Here is a 26184-nt window from a genome sequence, read left to right as displayed (position 1 = left end):
CAGAGATGTCCTTCTACTGTATGCATTTTTTATTCTTTACTAATCATGTTAATTTTAGAATTTTTCTGTGTCACACATAAAATTTAGACTTGGAACCGTATTTAAACGAAAATATTTGTTAACCTAGAGGTAAAAGGCATTTTACAGTTTTCAGTCAATGACTGTAACAAGCCACCTGGTGGCAGTAGCCAATCAGTCAAATAAGATTTGCCAGTTGACTGCACAGAAACCTGCTTTGGTTTTGCATCTTTATTCTGACTCAGTAGCTGAAGTCCCTGCCTCATAGCTTTCTACCAAAATATGTATCAACTATGACTTATATAGATTTTTATAAAAGTACTTCCTCGCTTATCTGACACTAAATATTTTCATTGGTTCCCTGATATTACACACAAACTGTCACCTTTGTAAGATCCTCCACTGATGCAGTGCCCAACACACATAAATTGATCAAGGACTTCAGTAAAATCATTTCACCCTATTCAATAGATGTGGGTCAGTGCTTTGTCTAATGCACACTATCAAGTTTTATCTGATGAAAGTACTGCATTATTAACTTGAGTTTTATGTATTTTCTGACCATTGCTGTGATGCTTTTTAAAATTATTAATTTCATTATATCAGCAAGATGTGATGTGTTTTTATTGTTCTGCTTTACAGGGAGCAAAGAGCTTGTTGGCAAAGGCATTGACCTGTAAGTGCTTCAGTGTAAGGAACTTTAGACCTGATTACAGAATTCATAATGTCAAGCTAAGATTAATTGAAATCTTGTACAATGTTCTCTCACGTAATCAATTTCTTTGCCAGCCAATCTCAATTCCTCCTTTGCCCTCCCCAGTTTTTTTCCTCTGTTCTTGCACTTGGATTAGGAACTAATTTTCCTACCCTTTTTCATCTCATCTCAGAAATCCTTTCTCAGAAAACCCATTTCCATTTCTTCACCTTTTCTTAGCAACTCCTAATTTGACTCCTTCATGGCTTTAAAGGCATTCTCTGTTCAGACCCAGCATGTCTGTGGGTTTGCAGTTGCTTTGGGTTCAAGTACAAGCAGTCCTGCTGGAGGGATGATGCTCAGCACTGTCAGTTGTAGCAACATTCCAGTCAGTACTTGTCCAGTGCCCCTGTGGGGGAACCATGATGTTTGAGTACTCCCCATGGGAAGGGGGAGGACTTCATCCTGCTCATGTTTAATATCTTTTAAAACAAATGCTTGTGGTAGTCATTCATTTGGTGAAATATTTTCCTTCTGCAATATATCACCCCATGTTAGCCTGTTCAAATTACCCTGGCTTGAATTCTGCCTGTGCTGAAAGATTACAGAGCAGGACTACAGTTCCCAGTATTAGCTTTCAGATAACTTAATGTAATTATTTCTTTACTTAAAAGTCAGATATCAAATATATAGAACAGAAAAGAAAAATCAGTTGGTTACCATTTGAACTCAAAGACCTATCTAGGTAAGATTTAAGGATTATTATTGTAATGGACCAGGAAAATTCATTGTATTCTTAGTATAGTTTGATATATTAGGAAAGAACATCATAAAGGAGATGGAGTGTGCAAGAGACACTCTGAATATTTATTTTTGAGGAGAAAATAGATCTGCTTGATAAGACAAGCTACAGTTCATTTAGGAATTGATCCACTGAAGTCTTAAATCTCAGCATATCTCACTAGTATTATATGGAACAATTGACAGGAAGACAGAAGGGGTTCAAGCACACTGGTATGATAAGTTCTCCTTCTACAACAAAAATGGGCCAGGTATATGTGAATCAATTTTACACTTAACTAAGTTAGATGGTACAAGAATATAATTCAGATAGTTTTATTTGCCAAGTCCCACGTTTGCAGATTATTAATATCAAAATAATGTGATGCTATTAGCCAAAGCACAGTCAAATGTATCTTAAGCACTTATGTGAAAAGCTGCCTTTAATGACATTTTATATGGTCCTCTTTAAAGATATTTGCATTGAATTTTCTATTAAAAATTAAACCTGATTAAAAATTAACTTTCCATGGATGTTAGAGCATAGATTGTTTGAGTCCACACAGTAAAAGCATGGCCAAACTGGAACTGAAAACAAACCCAAAATGTTAATCTTTGAAAGGTCAAACACTTCCCTACATGAAAGGCCAGTAAGGACAAACTAATGGACATGTCCTAGCCTCTCCATCTCATATGATTTCTGACTTAAATAGACATTTTTATTCCAGCCCATCATTTATTCACTGCCCACCAGGCTATTGCAATCTGTTTAGCCATTTAGAAGGGACTTTTTAAAAAAAGCTATAGGTGATTACATCAATGTTCTCATGAATGCTTTCACTCAATACTAGATTCTAATATCTAATTATGTTTGAGAACATATCCAAATTTCTGCTGAGCATTTAACTGGCTAAGAAAGCAGCTGTTTTCAGTTACTGTATAGCAAAGATCTAACTCAGAAAGGACTGAAGTTTAACCAAACTGCAGAGATACACTTTCAAAGAAAATGAACTTTCTTTCAAGTTTGCATTTCTGGTTGAGAAATCCCCATTAGAAAACAAAAGCTAGACAGAAGACTCAACACCTCTTAACCTTCTTATTGTTGGAACAATAATACAGTGCTAATTCATGAATTTACAGAGCATGAGTGTAGAGCATTGAGAAGAAATGTGCTCACTTTAAATTTTATGAAGTCTCATATTTCCTGTGTGCAGGCCAAAGGCATCTGCTTTTAATTTTAGTTAGATGTTCAGCTAAGTTCTCTCTGTGCTAGTTGGCTTTTATTGTTGTTATTGGGAACTGTTTTTCTGTACTAAAAATAGAAAAATACTGCCACCATGTAAGTACTCCAAGCTCCCACACTGTGTTTTTACCCTTTAAAAGTACTTAGAGTACTTTTTACCCTTTAAAACAGGCATAAGCACTATGACATTAGTGAGATGTGACACCTAGTGATAAGCTCCCCAAAGGGTATTGACACCACTACTAGGATAAGTGCTCTGTAACAACACTGTGTTGCAAAACAGGAGGAAAGAAAAGAGCATCACTAGGAAGGTGTATGTAAAAGGACTGAAGAACTCTCGTATGAGTAGATTTGAAACTGCTGCAAAATTATTTCCTGATGATTAATATTGATATGGTATACACTCTTATTTTGAAGCAACTATTGATCATTTCCTGCTGTGGTGTATCACAATGACACACAGAGAAACTGCAAACAAGATTAAATGGCACTGTGAAATCAGCCCTTGGATGCCAGTGTAGTAAATGCTCAGTTGGTGTTGGCTGTGTTCTGGACAAAAGTGCAATGCTCAAAGGTAGCACTTGTGCAGTCATGTTTTGCTGGCTTCCATACAGAGAAAAACTGCTCAATTGACATGTGCTGAATGAACACAGACCCCAAGTCTGTAAGGGATGGGCCAGCAGAAGAGATGATGGCGCTGGAGAAAGGATTAAAGTCTGCTCTGTTCCTGATTACACTTCATCAAGAGACCTGCAACATTCATGATCTTTGAAACAGCATTTTTTTTTAATATTGAATTGAAAGCCAATGAAATTATACTAAGTGATTATAAATATATAAATTATACCAATTATTAAGTTACTTCACATTACCTAGGAAACTTTTTTGCTGTGTAGTGAATCAAGTCCTTTATTTACACTTCTGACATCTGGCTTAGTTACAGTCACAAATGATGCCAAAATAACGGTCTCAGGCTTGGTTTCATAATGATTTTTGTCCAAGACACTAAAACAAATTCTTTTTCATAAACCTGGTTCTATTTCAAAATCTGTCTCAATGCATAGTATAGAGGAAAGGTGCCAAAACAAACTTAGTAAGGGTAGGGTGAGTTTCTGTATGGAGTAAGGAAATCAAAAGAACCACATTTTAAAACTAAGTAACAGGAGAGAAATTGCCTTCAATAATGCCCTTTTAGTTCCTATCTTGCTTTTCACAAAGTATTCAACATGCACTTTAGGGTAACTATTTATGCAAAGGACTTGGCTACATAGGCATTATTTGCTCTCCCTCTCTTAGAGCAGCTCTCTATGGAAGCAGCTCATGAAATTTTAAATCCCAGCCCATTTTCAGTATGTGATAGGACAACAGCAAGCCTAGAAAAGACACTTGTGCAAGGCTCTGTGGCAGACCAACTGCAGTCATTTCAAGCTACTGAAGCTTGCAGAGGACCCTAGAAAAGAGATGGTCCACATCTCTTTCAGTTACCTCAGTTGGTTTTGTTACTATGACTTCCATAACTGTTGAAGCTTCCTGTATTTCCCATTCCTATGTTGTATCATCTTTTTTTCTGGGACACATCCAATTCAGAGGAAACAGTCAGCATGCCAGGAGAGCCAGAGTTCTGCTAAGTGCAAGTCTGTCCTGTGTATGAACACAGGCCAGCAAACTGACTAAAGAATAAGAGGGCTGAAAAAGACAAGGACAGTAGGGAGGGAGATAGACATTATTTCACAAGGACAATAGGGAGGGAAATAGACATGATTTCACATGTCTATTTCCTACTGGGCAGGAAATAGACATGTCAAATAACTCAGATTGTAAGTTTCACATCTGAATCATATCTGAATGAGCCTTGATGAGGTGACTCTTAAGGGAACTGCACTCACAGGGGTGCTTTTCCTTTTTGCCCCATTCTGTTTAGGAAACCTAATATATGTCAAGGGCATACAAGCTGACATATTCACCTACACCAACATGAAAACCTTTCTCAACAATACCAGAAAACATTAACTGTAATGAGGAACAAATAGATTTCTTGAAATTTTCAGAGGGAGGAGCAAGTGAAAGAGAAAATAAAGGAGAAAAGCTACCAAATGTTAAAAAAACCCTTCAGTTTGAAATGGGTGGAGGTGTTTCTATGAATATCAAGACCTTTGGACTTTCCCTAAATGCACTGTAATTGGCTAAACACCCTTCAGTAAAATACACTTATAAGGGTATGCATGGCATGGCTGGAAGTAAATGGTTAAGCCTAAATTGTTTTCTAGACTCCTTCCAATTTCACAAAATACATATGCCACCTTCAAGAACTAAAAAAGAAAAAACAAACTTGGTATAACACAGTGACTGTAAATTGAGAAGCACTTTTTTAAAAATGTATTTCTAAGTAATAAAAATAGACTGACCTTCCAAAGCTGCAAGGCTGACCTTTACACTGGGGTGCAGTTAATAACTTCGGTCGTGAGAGGCCTGGAGCAATTGTTCCAGGTGTTCTGCAATACAAAGCAGTGGTAGGGGCTGAATGGTGTCAGCACTTCGGATGACAGTATGCTGCAAAACAAGGCGGCGGAGATGTGTTGTTCTGGTGTGTGGGATTTTTTAAAAACCATACTACCTCTTAGTCAAAGACAGATCCACGGAGTTTGTAGTCTTGTCCACACACTATATATAGCACTTAAACTCTGGCTGACATCATGTTTTTTTCAGCAGCGCAGCCTATCAGGATGGAGCCGGCCGCCCGGCGCCGGGTGCCGGCCCTGAGGCAGCGGGGCGGGAACGCTGAGAGAACTCGGCGGAGCGGCGTTGCAGTCACCGCAAGGAGCGGCTGGGCCCAGAGGCATCAGCCGGGATACTACGGACAACCTTTACGGCCACCTGGCCCTCAGCAGAGCCCCCGGTAAACCGCACAGAGCTCCGGACTCAGGTGGCCGGGCCCCGCAGGGACGCCTCTCGTGCCTGTGCGCACCAGCCGAGCGCAAAGGCGCTGCTGGGGCTGCGGCTGTAGCGGCTGACAGCAGACAGGAGAACCCCACCGCGCCGTCCGACAGCCCTGCCGGGCTGCAGGGCCCAGGCTCGCGCAGAGATCAGCCCGCTCGCTGCCGCAACAGCGCGGGGCACGGGGGGAGCCCCTGAGGTAGCCCTGAGGTATCTCTGGGAGAGCCCCGGGGTAACCCTGAGGGAACCCTGGGGTACCCCAAAGGTGTTCCTGAGGTACCCTCTCCCTACAGGGCGCGCTTCGCGGGGCCGCCAGCGGAGGGGCGGCACCGGGAGCTAAGGGGCGGAGTCGGCTCGGTGGGGCGGGGCCGAGAGCGGAAGAGGGCCGGGCAGGGCGGGGCCGGGAGCCGAGGGGCGGGATCGACAGGGCGGGGCCAAGGCCGGAGGGGCGGGGCCTGCTCGGGGCAGAGCGAGAGCGGAGGGGCGGGGTAGCCCCGGCCCGGCCGCCCCGCAGCGCCGTTGGGGCGGGCCCTGGGCTCTCGCGGGAGCTGCGCCGGCGCCGCCCGTCTGCGAGCGCGGCCGCCGCGGATCCAATAAACTTTGTTTAAAAAAATAAAAGGCAAGAAAAGGGCAGGAAAGGAGCGCTGCCGCCCCGGCTACGGGCAAGTGCGTCACTGACCGCCGAGCCGACCCGGGGTGGCCGCTGCGGGCAGCTCCAGCCCCGGCTCCGCTCGGCCTCGGTAGCCGTCGCCCTCCGCGGGGAGCGGCGCCTCCGCCGCTCTGCGGGCCCGTTCGTGAGTATGGTGGAACGGCTGCGGTGGGCAGCGCTCCCCGCGGAGGGCGGCGGGGCAGCCGTGAGGGGCCTGGCGGGGCGCTCCGGCAGCGCCGGGGCGGGCGCGAAGAGTGACAGGTGTCAGGCTTCCCCTTCCCGGGGGCACCCCTGTAGCTCTGGCTGCGGGCCGGGCCGCGCTGTGGGACGGGAACTGCTCCGGGGTGCTGCCAGCGGCGGTCCCCGGCCGGGGCAGGGCTGGGCTCTACCTGACAGCTCGTCCCGTACCGCCTCCCCTCCGCCCTGCCCTGCAGTGCCGAGTGTCCGCGCTCCCCCGGCACCGGGGAACATGTAAGCGCGGCCGGCGGCGTGAGGCGCTCCTGAGCGGCCGTGTGCTGCCGGGGGTCTCCGCTGACCCGCGGGGTTTTGTCTGTTCCCCCACGGCAGGGCTCGCCTCTCCCTCCCCGCACTGAGAGTCCGGGAGCGCCGGACGGGCGGGCGCAGCCATGGCGGGCGGTAAGGAGACGCGGCTGCTGCACCTCGGCGAGATGGAGAAGCTGGACAAGACCCTCTTCAGGCTGGAGCAGGGTAGGTCGGGGTGCCGGGACCGGGTGAGAAGGACATGGCCGGGACCTCGTCATCGTCTTTGGATGGTAGTGGAAAGAAGAGCTCATCCTGAAGTGGAGGGGTTTTGGGGGTGTGTGGGGGGTGTTGTTGGTTTAGATTTGGGGGTTTGTTTGTTTTGATTTGTTTCCACTGCAGAGCTCTATGGGCTCCGCACACAGTTTAATCTGATTTGTTAAACTCTTGAGAAATGAAGAGCAGATTGGCCAAGAGCCGTCAGTCTTCATGGGACTGAAGTGCAACGCATTTTTTAGACAGGGCTTTTCCTTCTCCTTTTATAGCCTGTACTTCAGTGACCTGAGAAAGTCCTCATAAGTCAAGGTCCTCTAATGTTTATCTTCTTATGCAGCACCCTATGTTTTAATATTGCAGTTTTGAAATCTATCGGTAATACTTGCATTTTGCAAAGTCTGCAGGTTTGAGGTAATGTTTCAGAATATAAGCTCTTTAACAACTCCTAAATCTTGTTATCAGATTTGTTACATTATCAGAGCTATGTATCATGCTGCATACTTAAAAGAACTTGATGTTATTTCTTCCTGAGAATGTTTTTAAGCCTATTTCTAAAACAAGTCCAAAACAAAAAACCATCCACTAATTGGTCTTCTATTGTGCTGCTTAGCAAATTGAGACTATAAAGCTAAAGCCCTTGTCGTTAAAAAATATTTTTAACAGTGCAACAATTTTTAGTGAGAGTTTTTGTGGATTTTTTTATGGTGTGTTACTAATCTAGGAGCATAAAGGAGCAAGATTTTGGTTCTTGAGAATAAAAATTCTCTTGAACTATATTGATTCCAAAATCTTCTAACCGGCCTAATGTGAGGAAATGTCAATAATGAAGAAGTGCAGAGTTGATCCTAACTTCCATTTTTAACTTATCCCTCAAGTTGTGTAAATTTTCTTGAAAGGAGGGAGGCAGAAATGCATGGCTGTCAAACATTTTAAGTGCCCCTGCTGGTAGCAGTCTCTGAGAGGGCGTAGCTAATTTTGAGCACAGCATTTCTGATGTCAGTGTAACTCTTAGAGGAAACAAGATATCAGTGGTATATATCCCTGTGCTCTAATTTTAGTAATACCTCTAACAAAATGTCAGGCTGGTACTGAAGAGAGTGTACTTAACCTTCCAAAAGTGGTTTTATACCTATATCTATTACATTCGAATGAGCTTCATTTTACCTGACAGACATTCAGATCTGAAAACAGCTCCTTTACCTGGTGGGTTTTGGTGCAGTGATGATTTTGTTAATGAGAGAAACATAAAGCTGGATAACACTTATGTTTAAATGTATTCAGACATTGAACTCTGGTATTAGAGTCCCCATGATTCTATTTAACAAACAAGTAGTGTTTTTCAGCTTAAGATATTGTAACTTGGTGTCCAGAATTTTTTACACTTTCTGATTCAGTATCTGTGTACTAATAATTTTCCCCTTTTTTGCAAGGACTCAGGTTTCTTTTACTCCCAATTTTGTAGGCTGCTAGGGCTAGTAGGTGATTTACTGCACTTAACTACGTGACTGCCATGTTCTGTGTAAGAGCTTACATCTGTTTCGTTCACTTGAATGAGCCCTGTACTTAGCCAGTTGTGATGGTGAGCCTCATACCTACTGATGGAAACCTTTCTAAACCCTCCTGACTAAGCAGAATTTTTTATGTCTTACTCAGTAGAGTACATATGCTTTTATGTTCTAATTTTTTAACTTAATTTTTTCTCACTCTCACAAGGATCTTAAGCTTAAACTTAAGCCTTTTTCTATGTGTGTGAGAGACCTGGAGCACACATACAAGATTCCCTTTAGTTTATTGAGCTCTCTCAAAGTTTAATAATTTGTATATTGTAGCTCACACACAAGTATACATAATTCTTCAGTTAAAGCATAAGAAATTTACCTCTTTAGTGAATCCTCAGTGAATAATGAAGGTATTTGAAATATTTTCTGGTTTTAAATGTGTTCCTAATTTTTTTCAGATGTTTTCATGGGTCAGCCTACAATATAGACTTGGTACACCTAAGTACTTAAAGACTATGTAATCCAAAATCTACATAAAATTGTGTGTAGTTTGATGATTATGGTGTTTTGCTGTATTTTATTTTTAAAACTTTATGTAGCAAAGACAAACAAGTTGGAAAGAAGATGAATGGTGCCATGTAAGTAAAGGAAAAAGGATATCTGTAAAGTATGCCAAGAACAATCTTAGGAAGGAAGATAGAGATGATGCAGTTTTGAGTGCTGCAATATAAGGTTTGAACCTATTAAAGAATGTCCAAAGAAGAGCAGTGAAGATGGTGAAGGGCCTTGAGGGGAAACTGTCTGAGGTGTGGCCGAGGTCACTGGGCCTGTTCAGCCTGGAGGAGAGGAGACTGAGGGGAGACCTCATTGCAGTCTGCAGCTTCCATTGTGAAGGGCTGATGCTGGTCTCTGCTCTGTACCAGTGACAGGAGCCACGGGAATGGCATGGAGCTGTGCCAGGGGAGGTTTCTGTTGGATGTTAGGAAAAGGTTCTTCACCCCCAAGGTGGTTGGGCACTGGGACTGGCTCTCTAGGGAAGTTGTGACAGCACCAAACCTCTCAGAGTTCAAGAAGCATTTGGACAACATTCTCAGGCACATGGTGTGATTCCTGGGGAATTCTGGGCAGTGCCTGAAGTTGGACTTGAGTGGTCTTTGTGAGTTGCCTTCCAGCTCAGGATGTTCTATGATTCTGTGCTATAGAAATTTATAATTGTGCTGAAATTCTTAGCAAATATGATGGTGTTATTAAAATAGTAGTAAATTAGGAATTGTAATAAGAGACTAGAAATATCTAGTTCTCCTGATCAAGTGATTTTACCTTTTGTATTTTTCTTTTTTTCTTGAGGTTTTGAGCTACAATTCCGATTGGGCCCAACTCTTCAGGGCAAGCCTGTTACTGTGTATACAAATTATCCAGCTTCTGGAGAAGTGTTCGATCGCCACAAGTTCAGGACACTGTCGTGGCACAATCCCACAGGAAAAGAAGATGACTCTGACAAATACTGCAAGTTGGATCTCCAAATTTCTGGGTCATACCAGTACTATTTTAGTCTTGGGTAAGTGAAATTTGTATACCTGCAGCCAAATGCAGTTTGCTCCCTTGGTCTACATCTTTACCTGAAAAACCCCCCTTTTTCCCATGCATTTTTGAAATTGCAGCCAAGGGACAAATTAGAATCCACCAATGAAAGACAGTAACTGGTTATATAGTACTTTCTGATGCAGAAATATTCTGGACAATATACAGAACCAAGCTGATCAGCTTTCTGTGAATGTTGGAGAAGCAATCTGTTTTTACAAGTTGTCAAATTCGTTAGCATTCTGAGTATCTCAATGATTATTTTGTACTTTCTTCATTCACTTTGAGGATTGTTTTCTCTCTAGCACAGAGGTTCTGGCATTCTTTACTTGGATCCTTTACTTTGTCTTTTGTTTTAGTGGGACAAGTGCAGAAGAGAATGCCACTGTCTGTAATAATTGTAGTCTGTTATTTTGTGTTTCTGGAAGATGGGTGGTTAAATTCTTCCAGGCTTAAGACGTTTAGCTCAGGTACCTTCCTGAGAATGGAGCTCAAAATGTAGATCTACATGTAGTAGATGAGCATTTGTGCTTTCTATGTTTCCATATGCCAAATGGAGGAACCAGTACTCCATCTCAGGAAATAGCAAAGGTATCTCACTTTTCCAGAGTTTTAACTCTGTATCCCATTTGTATTCATTAAGTCCAGTAGAGAGATGATGCATAAGAGATGAACATTTCAGAGTTTACTATTTCCTTTTTATGTCATGCAGTCCTGTTCCCCCTCTCCCTCCAACCACTGTAAAGGGCTACTGTGTTTCTGAAAACCCATGCTATTTGAATTCTCTCTCTGAAACAGAATGGTACAATGGGTGTTAATTATACCAATGAAAATTATTTTTTCCTAGAAATGAGAAAAGTGGTGGTGGTTACATAGTTGTGGATCCCATTTTGCGTGTTGGAGCTGATAATCATGTGCTGCCTTTGGATTGTATTACACTCCAGACATACCTCGCTAAGTGTCTGGGACCGTTTCATGAATGGGAAGACAGGCTGAAAGTGGCAAAAGAAACAGGTAATGCTAATAGACATATTCAAGAATAAAAGTTTTTGTTTTATGATCAAAACCCAAAGTTACACGGAAGAGCCTCAGTGTAAACAATTAATAGATTCTTTGTCAATTATTTTTTCTACTATATTCAATTTCATTAACAGATTAAGTCAGTGAATTTATTAAGATATTGGCAGAGGTGCTGAAATTCAGGGGTTTCCTAATATCAGAAACCCCTTATTTTACTGTTTTAATTTCAGATAGACTTGGAAGTTTGTAGAACTGAACATGGTGGTTTTTAAAAGCTTGTGTTACGTAGAATTTCAAGGGTAAGATTCAGATTAATTTACATTGGTTATTCCAAACAGCAGCTCTGAGTACAAAAGTGCAGCTTATTATGCTTCTTTCAATTAGCTTTGAGTGGGGGTTTTTTCTCATTAAATAAATGGGCTTTTATTTCACAGGTTACAACATGATTCATTTTACGCCACTACAGATGCTTGGACTATCTAGATCGTGTTATTCATTGGCTGACCAGTTAGAAGTAAACCCTGAATTTTCAAACCATAATAAAAAGTGCACTTGGAGTGATATAGGAGCACTTGTGGAGAAACTGAAAAATGAATGGAATATGCTTTGCATCACAGATGTAGTCTACAATCATACAGGTATGGTTTTCATGGGTTAGTAACCAGATTGGTCTTATATTTTGCTATTTCCCTTAACTTCTCTCTCTTTAACCCATTTTTAGTAGCTGTTTTAAACAATGTAGTTGTCTGTCTTTTGAGTCTCTCAAATCCAGGACAACTCCTTGGCATTATAACTGATAACGTCTCTGTAACAGGTATAAAAGAACTTAGTATTGCTACTGAAAGAGTGAGGAGAGCCCTTCTTAAAAAGAATTAATAAACTGTGTATCTGTAGTTATATAGTATGCCTACCTTCATTGTGTGTGGTGTGCTGTTCCCATATATTTGAGCAGAGTCTGTGTTATGGATTGTTTGAGTGTAAACGGAGTGCTTTCTTGTTAAACAGGCTATTTTGCTTGTAGCTGCTTAAGTAACTGCTCTAATTTGGATCTAACATGCAGATTAGAAACAGAGTTGGGACAAGAAGGTAGGATTAAGTAATGGGGAAAATGTTACAGCTCAGTCTGTGGGGAAAGAAAGAAGACAGCTTTGTGTTTGGGGCAGGCTTTTTTTTAAGCATAGATATGTCAATACATCAAAGCTGTTATTTTTCTTAATTGCTTGAGGGACAGTGGATTTTCTTCTGTGTGATCTGATGAAATTTAAAGTGTAATGCTTAATAATTCGTGATTTTGTTGATTATTTGGATAATGAGTTTTCTTTTTTTATAATGCAGTTGCTACTGCATAGTATAATCCTAAAGATCATAATTACCATTCTCATACCAGAGACTACAGAAAGGGTTTATGTAGATTGATGTCTTTTGAGGCTCAAAAATGCCTAAAAATAAATCATTTGTGAATTTCAAGCTTTATTTGCTTTAGTTCTTTGGTGTTGATTTTTGCCAAACATTCCTGTCCAATCAGTCTGGAACACAGTGCCTTCCCTGTCTGTTGGTTGAAAAGTTACTAATTATAGTTGTTGGCTCTGTCTGAGGGAATCAAGCTTTTGAACTCCTCCCAGGTCTGGATAAAATATTTCTTACGCTTTTCAACTAGATGTTCAGTTTCTCTTAGTGGTGCTTGAGATCCTCTCTTTTTTGAGCAGTGTATATTTGCATGCTACTAGGGGGAATTTATTTTGATGGACAGAAAGATCTTAGCTACAGTAATTACACACCAGAATATATTTGAGAAGGAAAATGTGTTGTTATTTGGCTACATTTGTAGAAGGACTTTTTCAGGTTACATTCAGAGTTAAAGTAATCTTCATTGAGATGGATGACTCAACATTTGTACTATGGTGGAAAAGAAGTGTCTTCTAAGAGGATAGAAATATTCAGATGATTGTGGTTCTTAGATTAAGCAAGGTATCCTTGATGACTTTGTTGCTTGTCATGACCCTTCAGCTTACACTGGTTCTATCTGTTGGTAGTTTCTGCTTTCTAGTGGAAACCATTGTATAAAAATGGCATTGCTTCCCCTGTGCCCCTGTGGGAGCCAAGCAGCATCACCTGCAGGATCAGGCATTAAGCTAAGGTGTTTGGTGTGAAGCCCACACTGTGGGCAGGGAACAGTGGGAATCAGCTCTGGATGTCTCTGTGAGGCTCTAACAAAAGGCAGCACCTGTGGCTCAACTTGAAAAGTGAAGTTGTGCTGATGTAAAATGTCCCTGAGCCTTTGGCATCTTTGCAGGAGTGTCACGGATAAACTTGCAAACCCTCTCTGGTAACTGCGTATATTCAAATAAGAAATATATTTACATTTACTTTTCACCAGGAGACAGAAAAAAGACAGTTGGAGTTTTTTTTCTTTTCTGAACTTTCCATGGCTGTAATAAATCGTATGAAGTAATAAAAATAAAGTGAAGTAAATTCTGTATTACTTATCTTTGACAAGAGGCAAATGTTATACAATAGAAATATAGCACTTGAGTAAATCTTACCTTCAAGTAAAGTTTGTGTTTAATATGTAAAAAATGAGTTAGTTAAGAAAATAATTTTGGATTTTTATAAGAAGAATGTAATGAATTTTAGAAAGTTTTCTGTAATTCCTCATCTTGGGATTTCCATATTCCTATACTTACTTTATTCTATACACATACTCTTTACTATGGTATTTTTCCCTTAGCTCTAGTAAATATCATCACCAGTGATGTTTTGGATAATTTTTCTTCTGCAGTTAGATTTCTCTTATGTTACATTGCAAATCACTGGAACTTAATTTCTGATCAGGAAACATCCTTCTGTTCTGTACCAGAATTAATGGAAGGCCTGTTGACTTTTTTTTAATGCTAACTCTTTAGGTTTAAATTATGTGTTGTCTTTTTAGAATTATTTGTATTTACTTATGAAATTCCTTTATAGTAAATTATAGTTCTTGTTAGAAGAAATAGAACAAGCTGGCTTTGCTTGCTGGAGAAGCAAGTTCTTTTCAGAAGTGGTAAAGGACAAAGAAAAAAAGAGTAGGAGGGAATAATCTGTTTGGCCTGGAACAGCCAAAACTTGATATTGCTTTACATAACTTTAAAACATGGTGGATTTAGTAGCAGATTGTATTTGAACCACAAGAATTTTAATTTCCACAAAAGGTTTTACGTTATAATAATGAAATTTTGCCATATCTTGAGATACAAGATGGGTGCTCAGAAGAGCTGTTCACACTATAGGCTGAGGTAGAATTTCTCTTTTTCACTTTGACATTTTTGTTTTAACTTCTTTGAACTAAGTAAACTTGGAATTTTAAGTGTTATTTGTTCTGCTGTAATTCTGGACACATCAGTGACTCTTCATGTTTTCAATATACTAATTTGTTTTAATAATAATATATTTTCCCATGTGTGAAGTACTACTTCTGTTTTTCTCAGCTTTTCTGAAAACCTCATTTTTGTTCTTAGGCATTCTGTGATGTTTTCTTTTTATTTTCAGTTTGAAGTATTCATTCAAAAGAATATATGAAATTTATTTTCATTTAAACAGCATAGCAAAAGAGATGCAAAAATAGAAAGAAATTAAGTCTGGGATTTTTCTTCATTATTATGCTTCCAAAATGAATATTCTGTGCTATGTGTATATTTACCTGTACTGCTGCATGCATGCTATCTGTATTGGAATACTGCATACTACACCTGTGTTCCAGTGAAGGCTCCTTACCTTCTCTAAGTTAATTTTTAATGTCCAGCAATCTTCTGGTGCTTGTTGATGCTGCCGGGGTAGCTTGGCAGAGAGACACAGGGTGCAGTGTTTGGCCTGAATGAGTGTTCCATTTGCATGCACCGGACAGTGCACTCATCTTGCTGGGTAGGACTCAGTGATGTTGCTTCCTACAACTCAGCTTCTTTCTCTGGACACCAGTATCACAGCTAATCCTTTCTTAAATGCCCATTTAAATATATTTTGCATTAATTATTTTTGGGACGTGGGCACTGTTCCTCTCTAGCTGTATGTGCCATCTTGACAGGATGAAGAATATTAAAAAAGAAGCAACTTTATAATATAAGTTTGGGATGTATGTTTGGCTTTCAATGCACAAGAATATCAATATCTTACATTCAGTGTTTGATGTATTTCTTGCACCAAAATTTAATTGGGGTTTTTTTTGGTGTTTTAGAATTGGTGATACTATTGCGTATCTTTATATAACTAACAAAAAGTTTTTCTAGAGTCTCTGCAGTTGTATGTTTGACCAAAAAAATCAGTAATAATGGTCAATCAGTAATAAAATTTCTGCACAAGATAGGATTTTCTATTGACTTGGGAAACTTCCGTTTAAATGTGAATGAATGAACTGTATGTGCTATAGTACCTCAGCTTCTCGATGGTAGGATTTTTACAAAATACAACAAAGGGTTCAGCTTATATATTTATGTTTCTGTTTGGTTTTTTCCCCCCTCCCTTTCTTCACTAAGCTACTAACAGTGAATGGCTCAGGATGCATCCAGAATGTGGCTATAACCTTGTAAATTCTCCTCACCTGAAGCCAGCTTGGGTCCTGGACAGAGCTCTGTGGCATTTCACTGGTATGGTGGCTGATGGGAAGTGTATTGCCAAAGGAGTCCCTCCCTTGATTGAAAATGATCAGCACTTGAATGTAAGTGACTGAGAACTAAGTATAAGCTGATGAACTGCATAAATAGCGAATAAACCTTTAATATTTCTAGAGTTTTGTAAATACACAAAAAATGGTGTATGCTTTGCAGATAGGGGAAATAAGGGCCTATTTCAGTAAATCTTTCTTTTAACTTTTCTTAAATCTATTAACAAACAACCTTAGTAACTAATGCATTTTTTTATTTTTACAGTGTTTACGTAAAATAATTTATGAAGATATATATCCAAAATTGAAACTATGGGAATTTTTCCAAGTGGACGTTAATAAAGCTGTGCAGCAATTTAAAACCCTTCTTACTCAAGGTAAGGGAAGATCATGTTGCTGAATCATGTGAATTATGTATTTATAGTTCAAGAGACTTAGGTAAGCTTAACAGTTAGACAGAAAACAAAAAAAACCCAGATAATGCTATTTTTTGCTATGTGAGACATCCCCTGTGCTGATTCAGGCATACAAAGATGCTTTGAGGGCTAGGAAAATCTTTAAAGACCTTCAATACCTTCATCCACCTGCATCTTGGTTATGCTAGAATGATAAAAATTGTGCGTCTGTTAAATGTAATTCCTGTTTCTACTTTGAGTACTCATTTCTGTTTTGTTCTCAGGCAAAATGGGCACTAAATCTGATCCAAATCAGCATCTTCAAATACTTCAGGACCCTGAATATAGACGGCTTGGCTGTACTGTAGATATGAACATAGCACTGGCAACATTTGTACCACATAGGTACTGTATTACTGATGACAAGTTCAAATCTAAGTGAAGCTAAACTTACAAAGCCAAAAAAAGACATTCTTTTCAGACATGAGGAAAAATTAGTTTTTGATTCCTTTTAGTAATCTATGCTGTATGCTTTTAAAATATTTTTCTCTAATTGTTCTCTGCTTTTTATGTTCTCCTGATAAGCAATGGACCAGCTGCAATAGAAGAATGTTGTAACTGGTTTCGCAAGAGGATTGAGGAACTAAATGCTGAGCAATACAGACAAACTTGTCACCATCAAGAACAGGTGTTGAAATTATTGTTTTAGTGCTGAATTGTTTAAAATTGCAAATAAATGAAGGCATTTCAATAATGCATCATTTGATTACTTCCAGGCTGTCAATTGCCTTGTGGGGACTGTGGTTTATGAACGAATCGCTTGTAATGGTCCTAAGCTGGGACCTATCAGTAGAAAAAATCCCTTGGTTACCAGGTATATACATGTTTTCTTGTTTGTTTGGAAACTATTAGAATTTATACAGGGAAAGCAAGTTCCAAGTTCAATAAAAGTATACATTTATATGGAGAAATGTAGGTTTGCTTTGACATAGACAAATGCCACTTATCAAAATTGACAGGGTTTTTTAAACAACAGCAATAGCTATTTCAGAAGCGTGATCAGAAAGCATGAGACAATACTCAGAGGACATCAAAACCTTACATAGTGCAAATTGCTGTTGTAGGTGGAAGAGGAGTGGAGCTAGGAAAGTTTACACCTTTCATGTTTTATGTGCTTGATGCCATTCATATCTGAAGAGCTATGGCTTTACTCTTACATTACCAGCTGACACCAAGATAGTGGCAAGATCTGTTCTTGCTCCTTCAAAGCTTCCTTCAAAATAGAAAATTCTCCATCATTTATGCAAGTTGCTCTCTTTTCTCTCTGTATTATGAACAAGCCACTTCATAGCAGATACTTTAATTTCAAAGACAATGAATTGCAGCTTAGGTTACCGTACCTAATTTGTTTTTGATTTCTCTTTTAATTGCTTGTCTCTTCCATAGGTATTTTACATATCCATTCAAAGAGCTGACTGTGGAGGAAGAAGAAGCTATGATACATCAGCCAGATAAAGCTTGTTATTTCATGGCTCATAATGGCTGGGTTATGGGAGATGATCCTCTTAGAAACTTTGCAGAACCAGGTTTGTAAAAGAAATCTGAATTCTTACAAACCATTTGATACTCTAGCCAAAGCAATAAGGATTTTATTTAATTTGTCTGTTTTCTAGATGTATTCCTATGAAGCTGCAGAATAGCAGATACTAAGCTTATAGCACTTTAATTTCCCATTCAGCTTACAGATGAACTATAAGAACTGGAATTTGAGGTACAGTTTTACAAGATTTGAGAGGGAAATTACCAGCTTTCTGCCACTGAAATGGGGATGTCCTGCCTCCCCACTTTTGTCATTGTCTTTGTTGCTTACTTTGTACTTTGTTCCAACACCAGTGCTTGTTGGCATTTCTATGAGACAATGACAGTGTGGCAGAAAAACTAATGCAATGAAAAGGTGAATAGTGTTTTACTGCATTAGTGAGCAAAAACTGGATCCTTGAAAAGTCCACTGAGTGGCAGTCAGGCAGTCAAGAGATGACCCAGTAAATCCAAATTAAGTATGCAGATTACTTGTGAAGGTAAAATAGGGCATGAAATCACCATGCACTAAAATATTGCATCCTAACTCCTCTGGGGACAGTGTTGATATCCAATAAATGCAAAGAAAATACTGTGTTTAAAGAAGCCATTCAGTTGGTAAACTAAATGAAACAAAGGCCAGTTTAATTAAAAAACATCTGAAAGTTTGAGTTTGCTTTACAACCTAATCTGATTATCTCCAGAGTGATCTGCAGTTAGCAAACATCTAATTCCTGCAAAGTAATCTACACCCCTTTCACTAAATTTTATTTACTTTTATTCTTCTCGAGGATTGAGATAGTATGTGTTTCAAAGTGGTTTTGTTTAGTTGCCTTCAGATTATTGCCCTTTCTTGTAGAGAGATTTTTGTGGTTTTTTCCTCTCAGTGGCTGGCTTTAGTTAGCATTCTTAATTTCCATTACTGAGGTTTCTCTTGTAACTCAGCTACAGGGTTGTCAGTGCTTTATATTTGTGTTATGCCTTTGTTTTATGCCACACATAAATTCAACTTAGAACACAATGTGAAAATGTGGTACACAAAGGCACCATAAAGAAATTGCAAAACAAATGCAGCCAGTTCTCTAAACGATCCTTTGAAAAAATCACAGTGTACATCTGTACATCCAAAGAAACACCATTTTTCTCTCTGTCTGGCTGTGCTGCTGTTAGTGAAGAAAAGGGTTGGCTGTGCTTACGTGAATGTTTTGGGAATTTGTGGTAATTTACAGTTCCTTTTTTTTTTTTTTTTCTTACTGACTTTGGAAGTTCATCAGAGTATGCTGTTAATAGAAGATAAAATTGTAAATTGTTACTGTGACAGATTATGATAACATAATGAGATTCTTTTTGGAATTTTACCAGTGTGAAAAACAAAACTACTCATTTTGCTTGTTTGTTTGATGTTTTTTTCTTTTTATGAAGTGCAGGTTTTTATACTATCTTGAAGAATTAAAAGGAACTTTATTTCAATATGAAGAATTGTTACAGTATCACTATAGAAGCTAAATGTTCCCATGGAAGAGTGTGAAATTTTACATAAGTGTAGTGTATATAGATTTTTGAATTGATATGATTTTTGTTAGAATTTTTACTGTTCATTAGTGTTTTTCTGTTCTTCAGCAGTAGAAAATGCCACATTTTCATTTTGGTGCACATTCTATACTCTCATACTCTTTCTCTTTCTCTTTCTCTCTCTCTCTCTCTCTCTGTATATATATATAAATATATATATATACACACACACACACACACACTAAAGTGAATTTGTTTCCTTTACAGGTTCAAATGTGTACTTGAGAAGAGAGCTCATTTGCTGGGGAGACAGTGTGAAATTGCGTTATGGTAATAAACCCGAAGACTGCCCATACCTCTGGGCACATATGAAAAAATACACTGAAATCACTGCCAAGTATTTCCATGGTGTTCGTCTGGACAACTGTCACTCAACACCTATTCATGTAGCTGAGGTACGCAAAATGAAACATGTTTGTTAGAAAGTAGCTCCTGTCAGTGACAAAGATCCTGCAGATCTCACAGCAACAGTACAGGAATTACTTGGCACAGTTTAACTGGGAATGAATCTTCCTCATTGCATGAAATCAAGGTTTCTTGTCTGCTGATGTTCAGAAATGGTTTCAGCTACCTTAAACAGTAGAGTGGTGTAGTTTATATAGTTTGTATCCTCTCTACTTTAGCTGAAATACTGTGGATGTGGATGGGCCTGGCTAGGTTTTCCCTCATTGAGCTGTGGATGTAGTGCAATGACTGCCAGTACCCAGTATGTTAGTTTGAGCTGGAGTCATTGCCAAGACTTGATTGAAAGTCTGGCTGGTTTTTTGGTTTTTTTTTTTCTTTTTTTTCCATATATATTTTACCATTGCTAAATTAAACAAGAAGTGGTTCACTTCACAGAATTTAAAAGCTGTTAATGAACTCCTGCAACAAGTTTCATCTGGCAGGTGTATTGCTGAGACTAGTGCTTCTTGTTCCCAGGGAGCTGACTACATCCCAAAGTTGTACTTGCCTAGTAAATCAGCTTTAAATAGGTTTGGAGTAGTGCATCTTGTTAGTGCTTAGAACTTTGTAACAGAGCTTACCTAAACCTATGAAGAGCTCTCTAAAATTGTTTTTACGTTGATTTGTCCATACAACTTGTAAGTAGCTCCTAAATGCAGCCTTTTCAAAACTTCTGCCATTCTTTTGTTTAGTGTTATTATTTTTGGAAGGGTAGCTACAAAGGCTTAAACTGAAGTGCTGCTCAGATTTCTTTGTTCAGTAGGTGTCTCTTTTATCTAACCTTTGCTCTTGTATTTTGAGCTAAGATTTTGTTTTAAAACAAAGTAGTAGTTAGCTTGAAGTCTACTGAAAATTTCCTAGAATTACTCAATCTATAAATAATATCTGTAAAATATAACCAGGGTTTTCTGAAACTTTCATGTTACCAACATTTTTAATGTGCTGCATATATTGAATGATCATTTATGTTCTGTTAACATTCATGTTAATGCTTGTGTGTACATAGCTGACAATGGATGTCTTGCATTAAAAATGTGTTGTGATCTATAGGAGATGCTAGCAACAGCCAGATCAGTCAGACCTAATCTTTATGTGATAGCTGAACTCTTCACGGGCAGTGAGTACATTGACAATGTTTTTGTCAACCGCCTGGGAATTACCAGCCTGATTAGAGGTACAATAAGCAGTTGAAAATTATGTAGGATTGTCATGTATGGTTTGGAGTTTTAAATGTGAAACTAACATTGGTATGCTTTTTTATTTTTCTTACATATTCATGTTCTTTGCTTATGCAATTACCTTTTCTTCATGTTCTGTTTAACTTCTCCTGTGTTGTATGCTAATTCTTGGTTTTGCTTATGTTTGTGTGTCCTCTTCTGTGTAACAACTTGTTTTGTTCCTTAATTTTGGCTTTCTGTTTATCTTTGCTGCATGGCATTTTCCTATTGTCCAATCCCTGCCTAGCTTTGAAACTTGTCCTTTTTTGTATCTACCTTTCCCCTTTCTGTGGCTTTTTTGGCTGTGCTTTTTGCAGTACATGCTGGACACAGCTAGAAAATTGCGAGCCGATTTGTATGTAGTGGCTGAACTGTTCACAGGAAGTGAGGAGCTGGACAATATCTTTGTGAATAGGCTGGGCATTACCTCCTTAATAAGAGGTAGGCTTGCTGTGTGTGTGGTCTCTTTCCAACAAGAGATTATAGATGACATGCTTTTTCAAGAAAAAATTTTCTACTGGATTATGTGCTTTAAATTTCCGTATTGTGACTTTTGATAATTGGCAGAAAATAAAGTACTAGCCATAAAATAAGAGAGGACCTCCTTTGTTAGTTTACAGAAGGTTAAATATTTCATTCTTGATCTAGTGAAGGAAAAAGGAGTTGTAGCACAGTTCTGCTATGTAAGTCCTGCATCATGTCTGATTTTTGTTGCATGAGTTTTTTAAAGCCTGTGAGAAATAGTTTGTTTTGATCTCTGCTTTTTTATCCTTTTTTTCCGATTAGCTTTTTCTTCCTTAATCTGTTACAGTAAATTGAATATCCCAAGGCTGTGTTTCCACACTGAGAATATAACTATATGTGTTTGATTTTATTTTTTCTAATGATTGAACACACCAAAATAACAACTTCTAAATGCCACATTAACATCTTTGTGAGTGCTGTGTGTGTGGTAGTTATTGTTATGCAAACACTTAGGTGTTTTGTTCTGTAGAGGCCATGACTGCCTACAATAGCCACGAAGAGGGGAGGTTGGTCTATCGCTTTGGAGGTGAGCCTGTCGGATCTTTCGTTCAGCCACGTTTAAGGCCTTTGATGCCAGCTATTGCTCATGCACTGTTTATGGATATTACACATGATAATGAATGTCCAATTCAGGTGAGCACATAAACAACAAGAACAACAAAAATTACCTATAATATTCTCGTGAGTGATATTTCCAAACTGTGGGAGGGCTTGATCTAATCCTGATATCCTGAACAATATTTTGAACAGATGCAGTTCAGCTCAAGCTTTCATGCAGAGAAAAAAATTTTGTAGCAATACCTTCTGACATTCAAGACTTTGTCTTTCAAGGGAGGAGTATATAAAGTTCCTAAATAAACTGGTTTGAGTCTTTCATCCAGCTGCTGTAAGCAGCTTATTGACCTGTTCTCCTGAGCTTGTTTACAGGCAGGAATGAGAGAAGGTGGCAGGCAGGGAGTGCTTATTTTGAGGATTTTTCTAAGTTGCTTTTCTTAGTTAATTTGTAGAAATTTTCTCCAATAATTTGTATCATAATTGAGGAAATGATGACCATGGGATTAGCATTTTCTTTGTTAGATTGAGTGCATCTTCTGTATGTTGAATTGGGAGGATTGAATTTTCTTGGTTTCACTATTCATTACCTATATATTTTTTGATGTAGCACCGATCTGCTTATGATGCTCTTCCTAGTGCAATGATTGTTTCCATGGCATGCTGTGCTACAGGAAGTACCAAAGGCTATGATGAGCTGGTACCACACCAGGTACGTGTCTCCAGTTCAACTCCTAAGCTACCTTTAAAAATATCTTTTATTCTCATCATAGGACTCATATTTTAATGTTGTTTGGAATTCCAAGTAGTTTGCTGACTTGTATTATTTCAGATTGTCCAGCTTCTTATGAAATTTGATTTTTTTTCTACTGGTCAGACCTCAAGGTGTGGTTATTTCCCAGAGTACTTCATATTTGCTTAAATTTGTTTTTTTTTTTTTTTTTTACAGATCTCTGTAGTATCTGAAGAGAGGTTTTATTCAAAATGGAGTTCAGCAGCACATCTGACCTCTGGTGAAGTTAATTTCCAAACAGGAATTCTAGCAGGAAGGCTGGCCATAAACAGGCTGCATCAGGAGCTGGGGGCTAAAGGCTTTAATCAGGCAAGAAGTGAGGGTAACACTGTGATTTCTTCATATGTGTGCTCTGAGTGAGCACAGTTGCAATGTTATGTCTTTTCTAGGTGTATGTAGATCAAGTTGATGAAGATATAGTTGCAGTGACAAGACACTGCCCTAACACACACCAGTCTGTTGTGGCTGTGTGTCGAACTGCCTTCAGAGATCCTAAAACTTGTTTCTACAGTAAAGAAGTACCTGAAATGTGTATCCCAGGTAAACAAACTTCTTTCCAAAAGCTGTTGTCCTGTACAGAAGTTTCAAGTTATTTATGCTTTTTAACTTCAAGCACATGCTCATGAAATCCATATGAGAACTTTCAGTATATAACACTCCTTTTCGATGTACTAACGTATATGTCCCAAAAGTGGTTTAAGAACCAATAATAGACTTGCAATGCTTAGGGTTTTCAGAAACATTCATATTGAGGATAATCCTGCTGCAAGTTCCCTGTGGGGGGAGGGGGGTTATGGTCTTGTTTGTGAACTAGTAATAGTTCATAGTAATTGTACAGAGTTGGGGGAATTATTGCTTATTCTGTTGTACAGGGAAAAAAAGGTTAAAATTTTATCCTATTCATTGATTCTATTGTTGTTCAGCTTTCAAATATATATACCGGTTTTGTAGCTTGAAAATACATCTTGATAAATCTCTGTATTGAATAAGTTAATGTGAAGACAAAATGTTTGCATTACATACATTAATACATAGTATATGTATGCAGTACATAATTAATTATGCAGAGTATTTACTGTACATAAAAGTAGCAAAGTATAATGACGTCTATGTATTACCTGGAAATGTTTCTGAAGAGAAGCTTTCCAAACTGGCTTTTCAAATATACTTAGTTCTTTGAGTGCATCTGTGTGCTTGTTTTAAAATCAGTCACATTATATTTAAAGTTATTTACAAGACTTGTATACCTTATGTCTGTGAATTACTTAAAAGATACAGAAAATTAGAATTTCTGTATTAATAATAAATTGTTGCCGCTTAAAGATAAACCATTTATAGCTGCAGTTTGGAAAGCAGTCTTGCATAGTCTCCTAAAAGACAATAGGAAAATTAAGAAAGCTGATGACCAGTAAAAGACATCTGATTTTATGATTAATTTATTATAAAATGACAAAAATTGCCATTTTAAATACAGTACAGCATATGAGTATGTAAAGAATATTTATAGGTATTTAAAATACTTGCAATATGTTTCTGTTCTTCTGCTGTGCAACAGAGACTTGTCTATTGAATATTCGGTTTTTTCATTTTAGCTTTTGTTTCATAATTTCAAAAGAATCACTTTTTTCATTTCAAATATCCTAAGAGCTGCAACATGGTTTAACTTTTTCTAGGAAAAATAGATGAAGTAGTACTTGAGGCAAGGACTATTGAGAGAAGTGCTAGTCCTTACAAAAAAGATCTACATTTTATAAATGGATTGCCTAATTTCACAATGGAACTCAGAGAGCATATCCAGGTAATTAGCCTCCTTCACCCATGTTCTGATACAATATTTTTTTATTTGTCATATTTTATATTGGAAAAAAAGACAGTGGATTTCAGTTGCAAATTTATTTTCTTTTTTAAGATAAAAGACAGTAAAATCATAAAGCAAGCTGGAACTGCTATAAAAGGGCCAAATGAATTTGTTCAAGAAATAGAATTTGAAAGATTGACCCCAGGAAGTGTAATAGTATTCAGGTATGTTATTATCGTTGCCATATGGCTGTGTGGGTTTGAAAAGTGTGATAGTAGACTGGAGAATAGTTCTTCTATGTGCTGTTCTTCTACAAGATACTAATTTTTATTTGCAGAGTTAGTCTGGACCCAAAGGCACAAGAGGCTGTGGGGATACTCCGCAATCATTTGATCCAGTTCAGCTCTCATTTTAAATCTGGAAGCCTTCCTGATGATAACTCAGCACCAATATTAAAAACACCATTTTCTTCGTAAGTATTTTTTAAGCTTCTGACTTAGGACCAAGAGAGCTACTAGAGGAGCTGATGAGAGTATTATGTACATCTGCTTAGGGTTGTTGAGTTTTGGTGGTGGTGATACAGATGGAGTTTGAATTGTCAGAGTGCAATGAAAACTATGAGAGATCTTCTTATATGTATAATACTAAGTGGAACTAATTCTGAAAAACTTCCCAGTTTGTGTAATTGCTGCCTAAAGTAGACTTAAACATGGTCTGCTTCTCAGTGTTAGGGTGTGATTGTTTGGGTGTGATTTTGAACATAATACTGTGTTTCTAAATAAACACTGAAACATCTGAGAACATCTTGAAAACCTGAAAAATCAGGCTCCTAATTTCCAAGATGAAAGTATTGAGAGAACTGTATATATTTTGGTATTTTAATTTAAGTCTGAAATGAGAATTGATTGTCAAATCCTTTCCATCTTTCCTTACTGATGTTATTTTGGGTTTTATTCTCTTCTCCCCTGTATTTTCAGAATTGCTTCTAAACTAACTTTGGCTGAACTAAATCAAGTGCTGTATAGATGTGAGGCAGAAGAACAGGAAGATGGTGGAGGCTGTTACAATATACCAAACTGGTCACCCCTAAAGTATGCAGGCCTCCAAGGTAATAGTTTCAGCATTATTTTTTCTGTCAAGTAAAAAAAGTAAAGGAGAACTGCTCAATTTCGATCACATCACACAATAATGCTGTTGTGTTGCTGCTGCCATTGCTTGGTATAAAAAGTAGGTTTTTTCTGCTTGACCTTGCTACTAATTGGTGTTGTACCCAGGAAATCTCATACTAGAACAAAACCCCTCTCTCAATGCTTTGAAACTGAACACTGCAGCCCGGGACATGTTTTAACACCAGTGCCTTGACTTTTAAAGTAAAAGAAAAATATACTTCCAGTGAAAAGTTGCATTAATCTAACCTGAGGTGTTACTAGATTACTGAGGAGTGTCTGTCATTTATCAAGCATACAAATTCCCTCATGCTAGTTATTTGCAATGATGTTCATA

General features: G+C 38.5%; 1 protein-coding gene across 2 annotated transcripts in view; it reads left to right on the top strand.

Annotated features, from left to right (window-relative positions):
• Positions 1-6399: 6399 nt before the first annotated feature.
• Positions 6400-26184, top strand: part of AGL (amylo-alpha-1, 6-glucosidase, 4-alpha-glucanotransferase) — a 34193-nt gene continuing 14408 nt past the window's right edge. For both annotated transcript variants that reach the window (XM_058029795.1, XM_058029796.1), the window contains exons 1-21: positions 6400-6463; positions 6886-7026; positions 9921-10131; positions 11002-11168; positions 11609-11812; positions 15680-15861; positions 16073-16184; positions 16487-16607; positions 16788-16890; positions 16979-17076; positions 17649-17788; positions 19560-19747; positions 21331-21454; positions 22008-22171; positions 22701-22802; positions 23040-23192; positions 23273-23423; positions 24557-24681; positions 24793-24905; positions 25019-25153; positions 25659-25789. In XM_058029795.1, the coding sequence (XP_057885778.1) occupies positions 6945-7026; positions 9921-10131; positions 11002-11168; positions 11609-11812; positions 15680-15861; positions 16073-16184; positions 16487-16607; positions 16788-16890; positions 16979-17076; positions 17649-17788; positions 19560-19747; positions 21331-21454; positions 22008-22171; positions 22701-22802; positions 23040-23192; positions 23273-23423; positions 24557-24681; positions 24793-24905; positions 25019-25153; positions 25659-25789 (2806 nt within the window). In that variant the 5' untranslated portion in view covers positions 6400-6463; positions 6886-6944. The remainder of the gene's footprint in view (positions 6464-6885; positions 7027-9920; positions 10132-11001; positions 11169-11608; positions 11813-15679; positions 15862-16072; positions 16185-16486; positions 16608-16787; positions 16891-16978; positions 17077-17648; positions 17789-19559; positions 19748-21330; positions 21455-22007; positions 22172-22700; positions 22803-23039; positions 23193-23272; positions 23424-24556; positions 24682-24792; positions 24906-25018; positions 25154-25658; positions 25790-26184) is intronic.

This window comes from Melospiza georgiana, chromosome 9 (assembly GCF_028018845.1).
Source record: "Melospiza georgiana isolate bMelGeo1 chromosome 9, bMelGeo1.pri, whole genome shotgun sequence".
In the NCBI taxonomy this organism is placed as follows: Eukaryota; Metazoa; Chordata; class Aves; order Passeriformes; family Passerellidae; genus Melospiza; species Melospiza georgiana.
The sequence above is the reverse complement of the archived record's forward strand: the minus strand, read 5'-3'. Positions and strand labels throughout refer to the sequence as shown.